General features: G+C 43.0%; 1 protein-coding gene across 1 annotated transcript in view; it reads left to right on the top strand.

Annotated features, from left to right (window-relative positions):
* prim2 (DNA primase subunit 2) overlaps window positions 1-15901 on the top strand; it is a 231333-nt gene that overhangs the window by 202807 nt on the left and 12625 nt on the right. Inside the window, exons 10-11 of the mRNA XM_068028345.1 lie at window positions 8984-9110; window positions 14602-14684. Coding sequence (XP_067884446.1) covers window positions 8984-9110; window positions 14602-14684 — 210 coding nt within the window. The remainder of the gene's footprint in view (window positions 1-8983; window positions 9111-14601; window positions 14685-15901) is intronic.

Here is a 15901-nt window from a genome sequence, read left to right as displayed (position 1 = left end):
GGTGGAGGCGATGAAATTCAGGAATATACAAGAGACCAGAATTGCTAATCAGTATGCTCTTATCAAAAAGGTTAATCGCATCCCGGGATATTTTGGAAGAGTATTTAAAGTTGGGTGTTACCCCTGTATAGCTCGCATTTAAAGTACTATCTGGGGATTGGGCATTCTAGCTACCTTCAGTAGGATATTGGTTGGGATTAGAGATTGATTTCAGAGTATGGATCCTACGGCTGTAGATTACAAAGAGCAACTCAGGATTGCGTCTTGAGAAGATGATTGATCCTGGCCTTTAATACACTAAGTTGTAGCTTCATACAAGAGAACTGGAAAATAAGAGTACAAAATCAACAAGCCTCGAGCAAGACTAGAGAAAAGGAGAATTTTTTTTTTCTCTCGGGTTGATCTGTTTAGTAGTTTTCCAGCAAAAATGATTACTGGTTTAAAAAAGAAACTAGAAAATGTCTTAAGAACAGGATTGAAGGCTAGAAGGGCAAATAGAGACATAGAAGATTAAATGTTGTATGGAAACACAGTGCTGCTGGGGACTACTGAAATGTCAGCTGTCATGTACTCCTGGTCAGGACTGAATCACAGTCTGTATTGTGGGATTGATGTGCTTCAGTTGTAAGATTATCTTGGGGAATAAGCGACACATTTAAACTTACTTCAGGAATGCACATTGGAGCTAATTGCATATGGCAGTGTAGCAGTTATGTTGCTGGTTTAGCAATCCAAAGCCCTGGACTAATAATCTGGAGATCATGAGTTTAAATACCCCACGTGTTGCAGCTTGAGAATTTGAATTCAGTTTTAAAAAAGTCTTGGAAATGAAAAGCTGGTGTCAGTAAAAGTGGCTGTGAGGCTGTCGGACTCATAAAAGCTCAACGGGTTCAGAAATCCCGTACAGGGAAGGAAATATGCCTTCCTACAAGTCATGCAAACTGCAATGTAGCAGTTTATTTTAGTAGGAACCAATTCAGATTTTTATTTGTTGTGTTTTATAATATGGGTGTTATCCATAGTTGTCAAGCTGCCAATCAAAGGCTCTTCAAACTGGCAGCTTCTCAACAGCATAGATAACAGCAGCAAGCAATTGTGTCCCTGATCAGGTTATGTAACAGTGCTTGATCAGCTAAGCATTCTGTTCCAGTTTTTTTTAACGGGGTCGGAGGGATGAGGTGGGAAAATCCATAAGATTAAAGGAGTGAAATGGTCATTTTATAGAATTTCCCAAACTCCATCTGTTTAAGATTGACTCACACAATAAGGGTCTTCAGATCATTATTCAGTTGCATCAAAAAATTTGTCCCCAGCTCCCCTTTGATTCTTTTGACAGTTACTTTAAGTGTATCCTCTGGTAACTGACCCTGCTGCCAGTGGAAGCAGATTTTTGCCTGTCTACTCATATCAAGACCCCTCATAATTCTGTAATTTAAAAATAGAAGTGGGGCGAGAGGGGAGTGGAAGCACTTCAGCTGAAGATCTGGTCAGAAAAGCTCCATTTGGGCATTATAGAGAGAAAAGACCTGAGATACCAGAGCACAGAGATGTAAGAACGGTCCCAGAATGAGTCCTGCAGCCTCTGAAATAAAAACAAGAAATGCTGGAACCACTCAGCAGGTCTGGCAGCATCTGTGGAAAGAGAAGCAGAGTTAACGTTTTGGGTCAGTGACCCTTCTTCGGAACTGACAAATATTAGAAATGTCAAAGGTTATAAGCAAGTGAGGTGGGGGTGGGGCAAGAGATAACAAAGGAGAAGGTGTAGATTGGACAAGACCACATAGCTGACCAAAAGGTCATGGAGCAAGACAAACAATATGTTAATGGTGTGTTAAAGGACAAAGTATTAGTACATTTAGGGTGTTAACGGACTGAATATTGAACAGCAGCAAGTGCAAACATGAAAAAAAAAGTGGATAAGCAAACTGAACAAACTAAGATGAAATGAAAGAAACATTAAAAAAAATCTAAAAAATGGAAAAAAGAAAAAAATAACTATAAATAAAAGTAAAATGGGGGGCCCGTCATGCTCTGAAATGATTGAACTCAATTTTCAGTCCGACAGGCTGTAAATGAGATGCTGTTCCTCGAGCTTGCGTTGATGTTCACTGGAACACTGCAGCAATCCCAGGATAGAGATGAGAGCAGGGGGGAGTGTTGAAATGGCAAGCAACCGGAAGCTCAGGGTCCTGCTTTCGGACTGAGCGGAGGTGCTCCGCAAAGCGGTCACCCAGTCTGCGCTTGGTCTCCCCAATGTAGAGGAGACCACATTGTGAGCATCGAATACAGTATACTACACTGAAAGAAGTACAAGTAAATTGCTGCTTCACCTGAAAGGAGTGTTTGGGGCCTGGGATAGTGAGGAGAGAGGAGGTAAATGGGCAGGTATTACACCTCCTGCGATTGCAGGGGAAGGTGCCATGGGGCGGGGACGAGGTGGTGGGGGTAATGGAGGAGTGGACCAGGGTGTCGCGGAGGGAACAATCCCTTCGGAATGCTGACAGGGGAAGGGAGGGGAAGATGTGTTTGGTGGTGGCATCACGCTGGAGGTGGCGGAAATGGCGGAGGATGATCCTTTGGATATGGAGGCTGATGGGTGGAAAGTGAGGACAAGGGGAACCCTGTCACGGTTCTGGGAGGGAGGGGAAGGGGTGAGGGTAGAGGTGCGGGGAATGGGCCGGACACGGTTGAGGGCTCTGTCAGCAACAGGGCCTCGGTTGAGGAAAAAGGAGGTCATATCAGAAGCACCGTCATGGAAGGTAGCATCATCAGAGCAGATGCGTGGGAGACGGAGAAACTGGGAGAATGGAATGGAGTCCTTACAGGAGGTAGGGTGTGAAGAAGTGTAGTCGAGGTAGCTGTGGGAGTCTGGGCTTATAATAGATATTCGTAGACAACCTATCCCCAGAGATGGAGACAGAGAAGTCGAGGAAGGGAAGTGTCAGAGATGTAAAGGTGAGAGAAGGGTGGAAATTGGAAGCAAAGTTGATAAAGTTTTCTAGTTGGGGGCGGGAGCAGGGAACGGCACCGATACAGTCATCAACGTACCGGAAAAAGAGTTGGGGGAGGGGGCCTGAGTAGGACTGGAGCAAAGAATGCTCGACATATCCCACAAAAAGACAGGCATAACTAGGACCAATGCGGGTACCCATAGTCCTGCAGTCTCTGGATTGGTGGTTGTGACCGCCACAATCTTTAGTGTCAGGACAGCAGAGCCAAAAGGCCTCCGAGAAAATTCCAGAGGTGTCATGGAGGACAGGAATCACTATGGCCCATGTCACTCAAGTGGTCAAGATTGGAAAATGACCTATTGTGAAGCCTATGCAATGGATTTTTTGACTGTAAAAATCTGTACTGGGCAGAAAGGGCTCAGAGCAGTTCAGGGGGAAGATGATGGGTGAGGAAGGGTTTGGCAGGAAAAGTGGGAAAGTGGCTACAGACCAAATCAGAATAAATTCTAGACTGATGTTGCATATAGAGCATGCAATAGTCCCTGAATTAGGTGTAATTTCGTCCCCATTTTGAAGTTGTGCATTGTATTCTTATTTTTATATATATTCATTACAATTTCCTATGCCCATATTTTATTGCAAACTGCTTGTCTAATCTTGTCATACTATAATTGCACCTTCCTGCCAGTCACAGCACATCATAAAGAGGGGATAGGGTTTTAGAATTAGAAGTATTAACAAGAAATGCACATAACTGCAAGGTTTTTCATATTACATCGCTGTTAGATTTCCCATTAGGGTTGCCAGCTATGGTTGGAGGTACTCTTGGCGGTTTGACAGCAGCAAGTGTTATTTATTGTTCCCAGTTGGAGGGGGAGGTTGGGGGGGTTAAGTCAACAATCCCCCTGCGGCTTCTAGCCACAGTGCCTCTGAGATTCATGTTCCATTCTAGGAGACTCCAGGGCAATCCAGGAGGGTTGGGAACTGGGCATAATATTGCTGCAGAGTCAAAGTGCAGTGTTTATAACAATTGGGGTATTTATGTCCCATGCAGAATAAATCGGCCATTGATTTACGGATTGAATAAATTAAATTCCGCGTTTTAAATTTATGTATTCTGGGATTTTTACTTGTGCTTTGGAATCAAAATGCACATTTCAGTCCATTATTCACTTTTAAGGCACAACAAAAGCTAGAACTGGGTAATCAGTAGCCTGTCATTTTTCTTGTTCACACACACAACCCCTCTTGTTTAAAATAAAATAGTCCTTCTGTCAGATGTTAGAATTGTATATAGTATATCAATCCAACCATTTAAATATTTATCATTATTATCTTTGGCAAAGATTCATTTTTCAAATTGTCTTCTGAAAAATTATTTTGCATCAAAGATTGAACAGAGAAGGGAATTTCGCTGCACCTCCGTGCTTGAGTGAAAATTCTATTAGTACAGTAACAGATGTTGAAGATACCTTTTGAATTTAAAACTCTACCCAGTCACGTGGTGATAGACTGGGTCATCATCAGACAATGATGTCTGAATGTGCCTCTCAGCAGTATCTCCTTACAAAGTGATAGTTCTGTCATTGTTGTGTGTAGAGCAAGTAGTTCTTTATTGAAAAAGACAGGAGGACATGCTGAAAATATAAGGAAGATATTCCTTTTTTCTGATTATGAAATTGCCTCCAGGATCCAGTTGCCGTTATGTTGTCTGCACTTGTTCAAAAGGCTTGGAGAATACATGAAAGACTTATATAATGGTAAGAATATGGAACTCACTACCACAAGGAGTAGTTGAGCAAATAGCCCAGATGCATTTAAGGGGACATGTAAGCACATGGGGGAATAGAAGGGTATGCTGATCGGGTCGATACTTGGCCCCCTCCTATTTCTCATTTATATGCTGCCCCTCGGCGACATCATCCGAAAGCACAGCATTAGTTATAACATGTACGCTGACGACACCCAGCTCTGCATCACCACCACCCCTCTCGACTCCTCCACCTTTGCTAAATTATCAGACTGCTTATCCAACATCCAGTACCGGATGAGCAGAAATTTCTTCCAATTAAATATTGGGAAGACTGAAGCCATTGTCTTCGGTCCCTGCTCCAAACTTAATTCCCTAGCTACCGACTCCATCCCTCTACAAACCAATAGTCTGAGATTAAACCAGTCTGTTCGCAACCTTGGTGTCACATTTGATCTCGAGATGAGTTTCCGACTACATATTCATGGCATCACTAAGACTATCTATTTCCACCTCCGTAACATTGCCTGTCTCCGCCCCTGTCTCAACTCATCTGCTGCTGAAACCCTCATTCATGCCTTTGTTACCTCTAGAATTGACTATTCCAATGCACTCCTGGCTTGTGTCTCTCATTCTACACTCCATAAAGTTAAGATCATTCAAAACTCTGCTGCCCATGACTTAACTTGCACCAAGTCCTGTTCACCTATCACCTATGTGTTCGCTGGCCTGCATTGGCTCCTGGTCAAGTGACATTTTAATTTTAAAAATTCTCATCCTTGTTTCAAATCCCTCCGTGATCTCGCCCCTCCCTATCTCTGTAATCTCCTCCAGCCCCACAACCCTGCAAAGATATCTGCGCTCCTCTAATTCTGGCCTCTTGAGCATCTCCAATTTTAATTGCTCCACCATTGGTTGTCGTGTCCTCAATTGCCTAGGCCCTAAGCTCTGGAATTACCTCCCTGAACCTCTCCAAGGCTCCACCTCACTTTCCTCCTTAAAACCCACCTCTTTGACCAAGCTTTTGATCATCTGACTTAAGATCTCCTTACGTGGTTCGGTGTCATATTTTGTTTTGTAATGTTCCTATGAAGTGTCTTGGGAAAATTTATTACCTTAAAGGTGCTATATAAATATAAGTTGTTGTAGGGTTAAATGAAGATAGTTGGGAGGAGGCTTGTGTGAAGCAAAAAGGCTATTTGGGCCATGTAAAGTCTATGTAATACAGCAACAACTTGAATTTTATAGTGCCTTTAACGTAAACTCCCAAGGCCATTCACAGGAGCGTTATCGAGCAAAATTTTACTCTTAAGGAGGTATTAGGACAGGCGGTTAAAAGCTTTGTCAAAAGAGAAAGGTTGCATGGAGTCTTAAAAGAGGGGAAAGAGGCTTAGGAAAAGAATTGCGGAGCTTAGAGCCTAGGCAGCTACATTTAGACATCATTGTCTTATGATGATCCATTTATTCATGCCACATGACGATAGAATTTTAAATTCAAAGGTTCCTATACTAATAGGATTTTCACTCAAGAACAGAAGTATAGAGATATTGTCTTCTCTTTCACCTTTGATGTAAAATAATAAGTAGCTAGATTTGAACTGATTTATGCTGGGTGCCAAAGTAGGAAGGTTTCTTTGGAAAATGCATCACTTGTGATTACTAGTAATTCTGTACCAATAATTTTGTGGAATTGTTGACGCCTCCAAGTCACAAGAAGTAATTTTAGGTTCCGATCTTGTATCCTGCTCCCTGCTGAGGTATTGGCACCTCAGTAAATGTTAAGTAGCTGCAGGGTTCTTGAATCCACAAACCTGAACGGTATCAACAACGTCTTTTGGCAAAACTACTTAAAGGGACTTGTGTGCTTTTTAAAAAATATTTTTGCACTAAGAAATCTGTTTGGCTTCTAATTATTCTCGGTGATGAAATGAGGGAGAATGAATTCATTAATCAAGATGCCAGCAGTTTTCAGCGTCCATCAAGTTATGAACTGCATTTAAACTTTAACGTGAAGCAGTTTTTGCCTCTGATTTGTCTTAGATTTGTTTTCCAGCTGGCTATTAAAGAGCTACTGTGCTCAAGGACACATTTTGAATATTGTTTTCTATTGTCTTAGGCCTTCAATCTATGAGGGAACAAGTTTGATGTTCTTAGTTTCCATTCTCAGCAGTCTTGTGAATTTGGGCTTTCATATTACAGTATACAATTTGATATGCAGGATCTAGCCAGGGCCCTGATTCTCTCAGAATAAAGGCAAAGTAACTGGCTGCATTACACATGAACTAAGACAGCAACATCATAGATTTTTTTTCCTATGGTCAATTCCCTTTACATATGAAAAGGGTGTATAGGGAGAGATTTTCTCTGGGATAATTGTAAATATTTTCTTTATAAACAGGATATCTTGCTGCATGATTCCTAAATCATGACAAACCCCAAAACCATCTTTTCCCATAGGTGGCAATTACTGCTTCATTTGAGAGTTTGGACAGTGCAAGCCATCGTGAGATGATCAGAGTGGCATTCTGGACTGATCATTGAGATGATCAGAATGGGGATCTTCTCTGACCATTGTGAGATGATCGCAGCGGGGTTCTGACCCCGGCCATCATGAGATGGTCCGAGTGGGGTTCTGACCCCGGCCATCGTGAGATGGTCCGAGTGGGGTTCTGACCCCGGCCATCGTGAGATGGTCCGAGTGGGGTTCTGACCCCGGCCATCGTGAGATGGTCCGAGTGGGGTTCTGACCCCGGCCATCGTGAGATGGTCCGAGTGGGGTTCTGACCCCGGCCATCGTGAGATGGTCCGAGTGGGGTTCTGACCCCGGCCATCGTGAGATGGTCCGAGTGGGGTTCTGACCCCGGCCATCGTGAGATGGTCCGAGTGGGGTTCTGACCCCGGCCATACGTGAGATGGTCCGAGTGGGGTTCTGACCCCGGCCATACGTGAGATGGTCCGAGTGGGGTTCTGACCCCGGCCATACGTGAGATGGTCCGAGTGGGGTTCTGACCCCGGCCATACGTGAGATGGTCCGAGTGGGGTTCTGACCCCGGCCATACGTGAGATGGTCCGAGTGGGGTTCTGACCCCGGCCATACGTGAGATGGTCCGAGTGGGGTTCTGACCCCGGCCATACGTGAGATGGTCCGAGTGGGGTTCTGACCCCGGCCATACGTGAGATGGTCCGAGTGGGGTTCTGACCCCGGCCATACGTGAGATGGTCCGAGTGGGGTTCTGACCCCGGCCATACGTGAGATGGTCCGAGTGGGGTTCTGACCCCGGCCATACGTGAGATGGTCCGAGTGGGGTTCTGACCCCGGCCATACGTGAGATGGTCCGAGTGGGGTTCTGACCCCGGCCATACGTGAGATGGTCCGAGTGGGGTTCTGACCCCGGCCATACGTGAGATGGTCCGAGTGGGGTTCTGACCCCGGCCATACGTGAGATGGTCCGAGTGGGGTTCTGACCCCGGCCATACGTGAGATGGTCCGAGTGGGGTTCTGACCCCGGCCATACGTGAGATGGTCCGAGTGGGGTTCTGACCCCGGCCATACGTGAGATGGTCCGAGTGGGGTTCTGACCCCGGCCATACGTGAGATGGTCCGAGTGGGGTTCTGACCCCGGCCATACGTGAGATGGTCCGAGTGGGGTTCTGACCCCGGCCATACGTGAGATGGTCCGAGTGGGGTTCTGACCCCGGCCATACGTGAGATGGTCCGAGTGGGGTTCTGACCGCCGCCATTGTGAGATGATCGTAGTGGGTATTAGGTCTGACCATCCTGAGACCAGTTATCCAACTGCAGTTAAGCACAGGTCAAATCTCAAATCATCCTACCTGCCTGTGTTGGTTTCAGTTTTCATTATGTTTTATGTTGTGATACTTTAAAATATTTTGGTTAGTTTAATAAAATTGCTTGTGTGGAATTTAAAAAAGCAATAAAGTTACTAAGTATATGAAATATTTTATTAATTTGGAACTGTTCTAATGTAGACTGTGGTACATGATAGGAAGTAGCTGGTCCAAATGGATATATCTTGTTTTGATTCTTTGAAAACATCCGAGTGTCTTAAAAAATATAAATATTTCATGGTCATGTAATCCTAGGAGTAACAGTCTTTAGATATGTATCCTAAGAACCTGCATCATTGTGTGCTGCAGCAACATCCATAATTCATTCATCTGTATTTTCCGCCATATTCCAGACATGGGTGTTTTACTTATTAGCGTGCACTACACCGAATAATGAATAATGCACACATTTCTATTCTGCTTTGTCATCTAGTTTGATAAATTATATGCCTACAATATACGGCACAGCTTTGGAAAGGAAGGCAAGAGGACCGACTATACCCCATACAGCTGCATGAAGATCATTCTGTCAAACCCGCCAAGTCAAGGGGACTATCACGGTGAGTTCACAAGCTCGTCACAGTCTCCCGTTATGTGAAAGGACCTTGACGGTAGGAATGGAAAATTGATTGTTTGACTGGATTGCCAGCAGGTGTGTCGAATGTGCAGCTTGTGCCAGTCAGCACTGTCATGCTTCTGCTCCATTACACTTTTGGCTTTTCCTTGCTGCTGAACGAGGTCAGCCAAGAGGCGTTCATTCAGGTTGCACTTTGCTGAGTACTGTTTTATTGCTGGTGTCTCATATTTGAGATGGACATCATGCAGATGTTTTCTGGCACAGACAGGTGTCTTAGTAAAAGCCATGAGGGAGCCATATGGTATATGTTAAATTTACTGAAATGTAGCATGGTTTATTTGACATTGACCAATTTATTCCTTCCAGTAGCATAACAGTAATTTTTTTGCCTGTCAACCTGACATTGGATGGGGGCTAGTGGGGGGGAAATAGTATCCAGCACCCTCATCAAGTGTTCCTAAGAGTACCCCAAATACCACATAAAGCACCTTTCTGCATAACCATTTGGATAAACTTTGACCTTGAGAGCAACCTTAGGCCGCAGTCAGCTGCACCAATACTCCTGGTGGGATGGAAGGATTTTAGATTAGTATCGTGGACCCATCCACTCCGAACAAGATTGAAATCGCCTCGTCTTATTGTATTGCACACCAACTGAGATGAGAAATTACTTCACTCAAAGGGTTGTGAATCTTTGGAATTCTCTACCCCAGAGGGTTGTGGATGCTCCACTGTTGAATACATTGAAGGCTGGGGTAGACAGATTTTTGGTGTCTCAGGAAATCGAAGGATATGGCGAGCGGGCAGGAAAGTGGAGTTGAATCCTAAGATCAGCCATGATCACTTTGAATGGCGGAGCAGGCTTGATGGGCCATATGGTCTACTCCTGCTCCAATTTCTTGTGTTCTTGCATGTCACTGCAGCTGAGAATATTCTGACCCAAATGCAGTGGTGAAAGAATAGTATTCTGCTGCAAGAACTTTCATTTATATACTGCAATTGATGTAGTAAAACATCCCAAGGCTCTGAACAAAAAAAATTATCAAACAGCATTTGACACCTAAACACAAAGTTTGGTTGAAGAGCTGTTTTAAGGAGGACTTGGAGGACCACTGTAGAAAGGCAGAGAGTTTTAGGGAGGGAATTCCAGAGCTTCAGGCCCAGGCAGCTGAAGGCACGGCTATCAAGGGTGAAGTGGTGAAAATCAGGAATGCGCAAGAGCCTAGAATTTCAGGAGATCTTAGACTGCATATTTATTTTGTAAACCAAGTACTATGAAGAAAACTGGTATGAAACGTTAGATAGGAACATTTTGTTGACATCAGTTTTAGTCTTAAGACCAGTTTTATGCAGCAGCTTTGTGGAATGGTTGGAAATTTCACATATCTGCTGCCATAGGATTTTTTATTTATTGCTGGGATTGGAGATTGAGGAACTATTTTTCTAAATAAAATAAAGATCATAGAAAAATTAAGTTGGCCCATGGAAATAGTGGCCATTATTTGCCATTGAAGAGCATTCTACTGTATCCATAGTGTGATGATGCTTCTGTATTTTTTGTTGAGTATTTTTTTTTGATGACTTGTATTTTATAATTATGGACATTGTTTTATTTGGGAAAACTGAAAAAGGTTCCATGTTTTTTTTTCACTGAGGTCATTGAAAGGAAACTCAGAAGTTTTGATTTGCAAACAACCCTTACTGGAAATCGCCTGTCTTCAGATAAATACCCAGCAGAGGCTTTTTGACTTGGAAATGATGTTTACAGGGAAGTGACAGATCAAGATTTATAGGGGTTAGGAGGCTTCACTCGTGAGATATTTCTTGTTTCGGTTTGGACAGTGTGTTGGAGTGTGAACTGTTTTGAAGGCAGTTGGCGAAAACCAGCCAAGAGAGCAGTCACCATCAGCGCCCTCTTTCATTTCTTTGAAAAGCCTGCTAGCTTTTCCATCTCTTCGAGAAGCTCTTAAAAGCGAGTCTAAGAAATAGAGAAATTGATGCTGCATTCCTGCTGAAAAGCCTGCCAGAAACCCCTGTTGCCGCGTTACTCCTAGAAAGGCTGCCAAACTGATCCTCAGTGTCACCAGAAAAGAACTGTTATAGGAAGATCCCGGAGACAGCTGTCTACGCATATTTGAGACACAAGACCAAAAAGGGACAACTGACATCTTTCCATATTTTTTTTTCTTCAAGAATTAGAAAGTATTTGGCCAAAGTATTTTTTTGTCTCTTTTTTTTTGTAACCGAGCTCTTAAAAGAAAATCTCTATTTTTCAGGTAACCGGGGTGTGTCTGTGTTAGGGGCAAAGGTAAAAAGGGAGCTTCCATATTTCAATCTGTGTTAATGCTTTGCTTCCTTACTGATTAAGTCTTGTTTTATAATAAACCTGATAATTTTGTTGTTTATTAAAGAAACCTGGTTGATGTATTTTATTCTGGGATAAAAATAGAGTATATGATTGACCATATTGGTAACTGGGTAAATATTTAAATATATGTTGTGACCTGTGGAGAAGTGGAACTAGAAAAAACTGCACTCCTCCCACCTCGGTCATAATAGCTTACTTGAGAGACTCATGGCAGCAACTAAATACCTGGAGGTTAGAATACTGGAGAGATGTTTGTCGAATGTCAGCAAGAAGCAAAAGATTTGCATTGATATAACTCCTTCCATGGCCTCAAAGGTGCTTTACAGACATTGAAGCACTTTTGAACCATAGTCACTGTTGTAGAAAATGCAGCCAACCAAGTCGCACACAACAAGATCCCACAAACAGTCGTGTGATCATGACCAGTAAATCTGTTCTTAGTGATGGTTGAGGGATAAATATTGGTCAGGGTACAGGGAAGAACTCTACTCTTCAAAATGGTGCTGTTGGACATTTTGCTCCCACTTGAGCGGGCAGATGGGCCTCGGTTTAAGGGTCTAATGAAAATGAGAGATTTAAAGGAGATTAGTATGAGTAAGAAAAAAAATGTACTGGAGCAATTAATGGGGCTAAAAGTAGACAAATGCCCAGGACCTGATGGCCTACACCCAAGGTGGAGGTAGTGCATGTATTGGTTTTGATCTTTCAGAATTTCGCTAGATTCTGGAATGGTCCCATAGATTAGAGTCAGAGAGATACAGCACCGAAACAGGCCCTTCGGCCCAGCAAGTCCGCGCCGACCATCAACCACCCATTTATGCTAATCCTACATTAATCCCATTTTCCCTCTCTCATCCCCACCTTCCCTCAATTCTCCTACCACCTACCTACGCTAGGGGCAATTTTTACAATGGCCAATTTACCTATCAACCCGCAAGTCTTTGGCATGTGGGAGGAAACCGGAGCACCCGGAGGGAACCCACGCGGTCACAGGGAGAACTTGCAAACTTCGCACAGGCAGTACCCAGAACCGAACCCAGGTCGCTGGAGCTGTGAGGCTGCGGTGCTAATGACTACGCCGCTGTGCCGTCCCCGGATTGGAAAGTAGCAAATGAAACCCCGCTGTTCAAGAAAGGAGAGAGATAAAGCAGAGAACTATAGGCCAGTTAGCCTGACACATGTCGTCGAGGAAAATGCTAGAATCTCTTATTCGGGACGTGATATAAGGGCACTTAGAAAATCATAATATGATTAGTGTCATGAACGTGCTTCCATTATTATTTTTTGAGGACTTGTGTTTAAAAGGCTGTGGAAAATACCTGAGGAGATGCTGAACTTGTTTTTTCTGAAAGGGTCACTGGAAGGAAACTTGGGACTTTGTTTAAAAACAAACACTTACTGGAAATCACATGTCTTAAGTTACGTAAACAACTGGAGCCTTATGGACTATGTAACTATTTGGAGTTGTTTACAGAGAAGTCATAAGTCTAGATTTAGGGTGGTCAGGAGGTTTTGGTTTCCTTTTTGAACTATTTGAATGGGCAGTTTGTGTGTATCCTGCTAAGGGAGAAGCCACCCAACTCATTCTGTTCTACGTACATGAGAAACCCTGAGAATCCAGTGTGATAGCTGAAGCCACAGATGCAGCAATTCTCCTGAAAAAGCCTACAAGACTACTTCTCGACATTTGAACGATCTGCTTCTGAAAAGATCCCTGTGACAGCCGTCTACATGTACCCGGATGCCAGATGGGAGGTCATCCGGAATATTTCCTGTCATATCCTTTTTTCTTCAAGAGTTAACAAGTATTTGGCCAAAGTATTTTTGTTTTTGTAAAGTTGATCCCTGCAGAGAAAGCTTCTTTATTGTTTTCTTTAACTGGTGTGTGTGCGCGCGTGTGTGTTGGGTTATTTGGATGGGAATATATTTATATTTTCATATTTCTATAGATGTATTAATAAGCTTTGCATCTTAATTTATTATAAAACAAATAATTTTGTTAAAGAAACCTCCATGGATTTGTATTCTGAAACGGAGAGATAAAAGTACATAATTGGCCATATCCATAACTGGTTAAAGTATCGATAACTGGGTAAAACATCTAAATATATGTTGTGGCCAGTGGATTAGTGGAATGAGAGAAAGACAGTGCATTCCTCGGCCGTAACATTAGACAAAGTCAACGCAGATTTATGAAAGGAAAATCATGTTTGACAAATCATGTTTGTCTTTTGAGGTTGTAGCTAGCAGGGTGGATAAAGAGAACCAGTGGATATAGTGTATTTGGATTTTCAAAAAGCATTTGATAAGGTACCATTCAAGAGGTTATTGCATGAAATTAGGTCACACGGAATTGGGGTAATCTATTAGCATTGATTGCGGAATGGTTAATGGACAGAAAAAGAAAGTAGGAATAAAAGGTTGTTTTTGGGTTAGCAGGCTGTAACTAGAGGGATACTGCAAGGATCACTGCTTGGGTCTGAGCTGTTTACAATCTATATCAATGACTTGGATGAAGGGACCAAGTGTAATGTATCCAAGTTTGATAATGATGCAAAGTTACATGGGAAAGTAAGTTGTGAGGAGGACACAAAGAGGCTTCAAAAGCATATAGGTTCAGGTTTCACTGAATCATCATCCTAATTCTCCTCTGTCTCAAATTTAATATTCTTATCCCAGGTTTAAATCCTTCGCCCCATCCTATCTCTGTCACTTCCAACATTCCTGGCTCTGAACCCTTGTGCTTTCCTCTTTCCTTTTGTTTCAAAATTGGCAAAATTGTCATCAGCCACCAGCTCCCCTTTTCTGGAATTCCTTCCCTCGAACCCCTCTGCTTTTCCCACCTCTCCTTAAAACCCACCTGTTCGACCAAGCTTTTGGTCATGACTCCTACATATCTCTTCCTTTGGCTGGGTAGCCATTTTAGTTTGAGTATGCTTCTGCGAAGAGCCTTGGGATGCTTTGTTTGAGGTACTATACAAATGCAAGTTGTTTGTTGATCCGATAATTGAATGTTTGAAGTGTAAGTACAATAAGCCTTCTAATGATTAGCTTATAACCAATTACTGATTATTTAATATCCTTTCTACAATGCTCTTGTTTTCAGGCTGTCCTTTCCGCCACAGTGATCCTGAACTTCTGAAGCAAAAGCTGCAGTCCTATAAAATTCCTCCTGCAGGAATAAATCAGGTGAGTGATTACACTGCACGACCAGCAACCTGTGATGTTTGTATATATGTCTGCTCTGTATTGCCATTCTCTGATCAATCCTTTAGGTGCTGTGCACGCTGCTGTATAATATTGAAAAAGAACCTTGCAAACAAACTTAAACCTCTATTCTTTTACTTTGTCTTTCATCACTCCGCACACAATACTTTCTTATGCTGCCATAATGTGCAAGTGTTGAATATACCTTTAACCCACAGGTCCCTAGTCACCAAGGTGTCTTGGAGATATTGGGGAAAAGGGTATAAATTGGGACCCAAGTGCTACCCCTTTCCAAGGGAGAATATTCAAAGTTCGAGTCAAGGTGTCCATTCTTTTCATAGTGGCTGGGATGGGTGGGATTGTTCTGTAAGCTGTTAGTTCAGTGAAGATTCCTCCCCATCAAGAGACAATTTTTGTTCTTTTGGCTTGAAGCACTGTATCCCTTGAGTAGAGAAGATTAAGGGGCTAACTGAGGTGTTTAAGATGATTAAAGGATTTGATCGTGTAGATAGAGAGGAACTATTTCCTCTAGTCTGGACAGTCCAGAACAAGGGGGCATAATCTTAAAATTAGAGCTAGGCCGTTCAACGTTGACGTTGGGAAGCACTTATTCACACACGGTAGTAGAAATCTGGAACTCTTCCCCACCCTGGCACAATAAAGGTGTTGAGGGTGGGGGTCAGTTGAAAATTTCAACTTTGCAATTGATAGCTTTTTGTTAGGCAAGTTTTACAGACCAGGACAGGTAGCTAAAGTTGGGATACAGATCAGCGATCTGTATGATCAGTGATTGGCGAAATCGGCTTGGGGGCTGAACAGCCTAGTCCTCTCTTTCTGTATTTTGATGACTATCATTAACTTCAGCAAATTTGTTTTGAAAGTCCAGTTCTGGTGCGCAAGGGCATGATTTGATACTGCAGTGACTTACCCATTGTGACAGGTTCCACTGCTAATTACCTTCTGAAGAGGCAAGTCTAATCTTTGGAGCACAGATACTGTGAATCTTGTGGGAGAAAGGCTGAAAGTGCTGTGAATGGACAGCTGTTTCTTGTGCATCCTGCTGCTTTGGTGACCCTGAAGAGCAATAAAGGGTTCCATCTTTCAGAAATAATTAGCAGCAAACCATCAAATCCCCAAGTGTGTGGGGAAGCATAGAGAAAATAAATACATTTAATCAGAAATTCCTCTGGGAATTTATT

The sequence above is a fragment of the Heterodontus francisci genome, chromosome 3 (genome assembly GCF_036365525.1).
Source record: "Heterodontus francisci isolate sHetFra1 chromosome 3, sHetFra1.hap1, whole genome shotgun sequence".
Lineage (NCBI taxonomy): Eukaryota > Metazoa > Chordata > Chondrichthyes > Heterodontiformes > Heterodontidae > Heterodontus > Heterodontus francisci.
The sequence above is the reverse complement of the archived record's forward strand: the minus strand, read 5'-3'. Positions and strand labels throughout refer to the sequence as shown.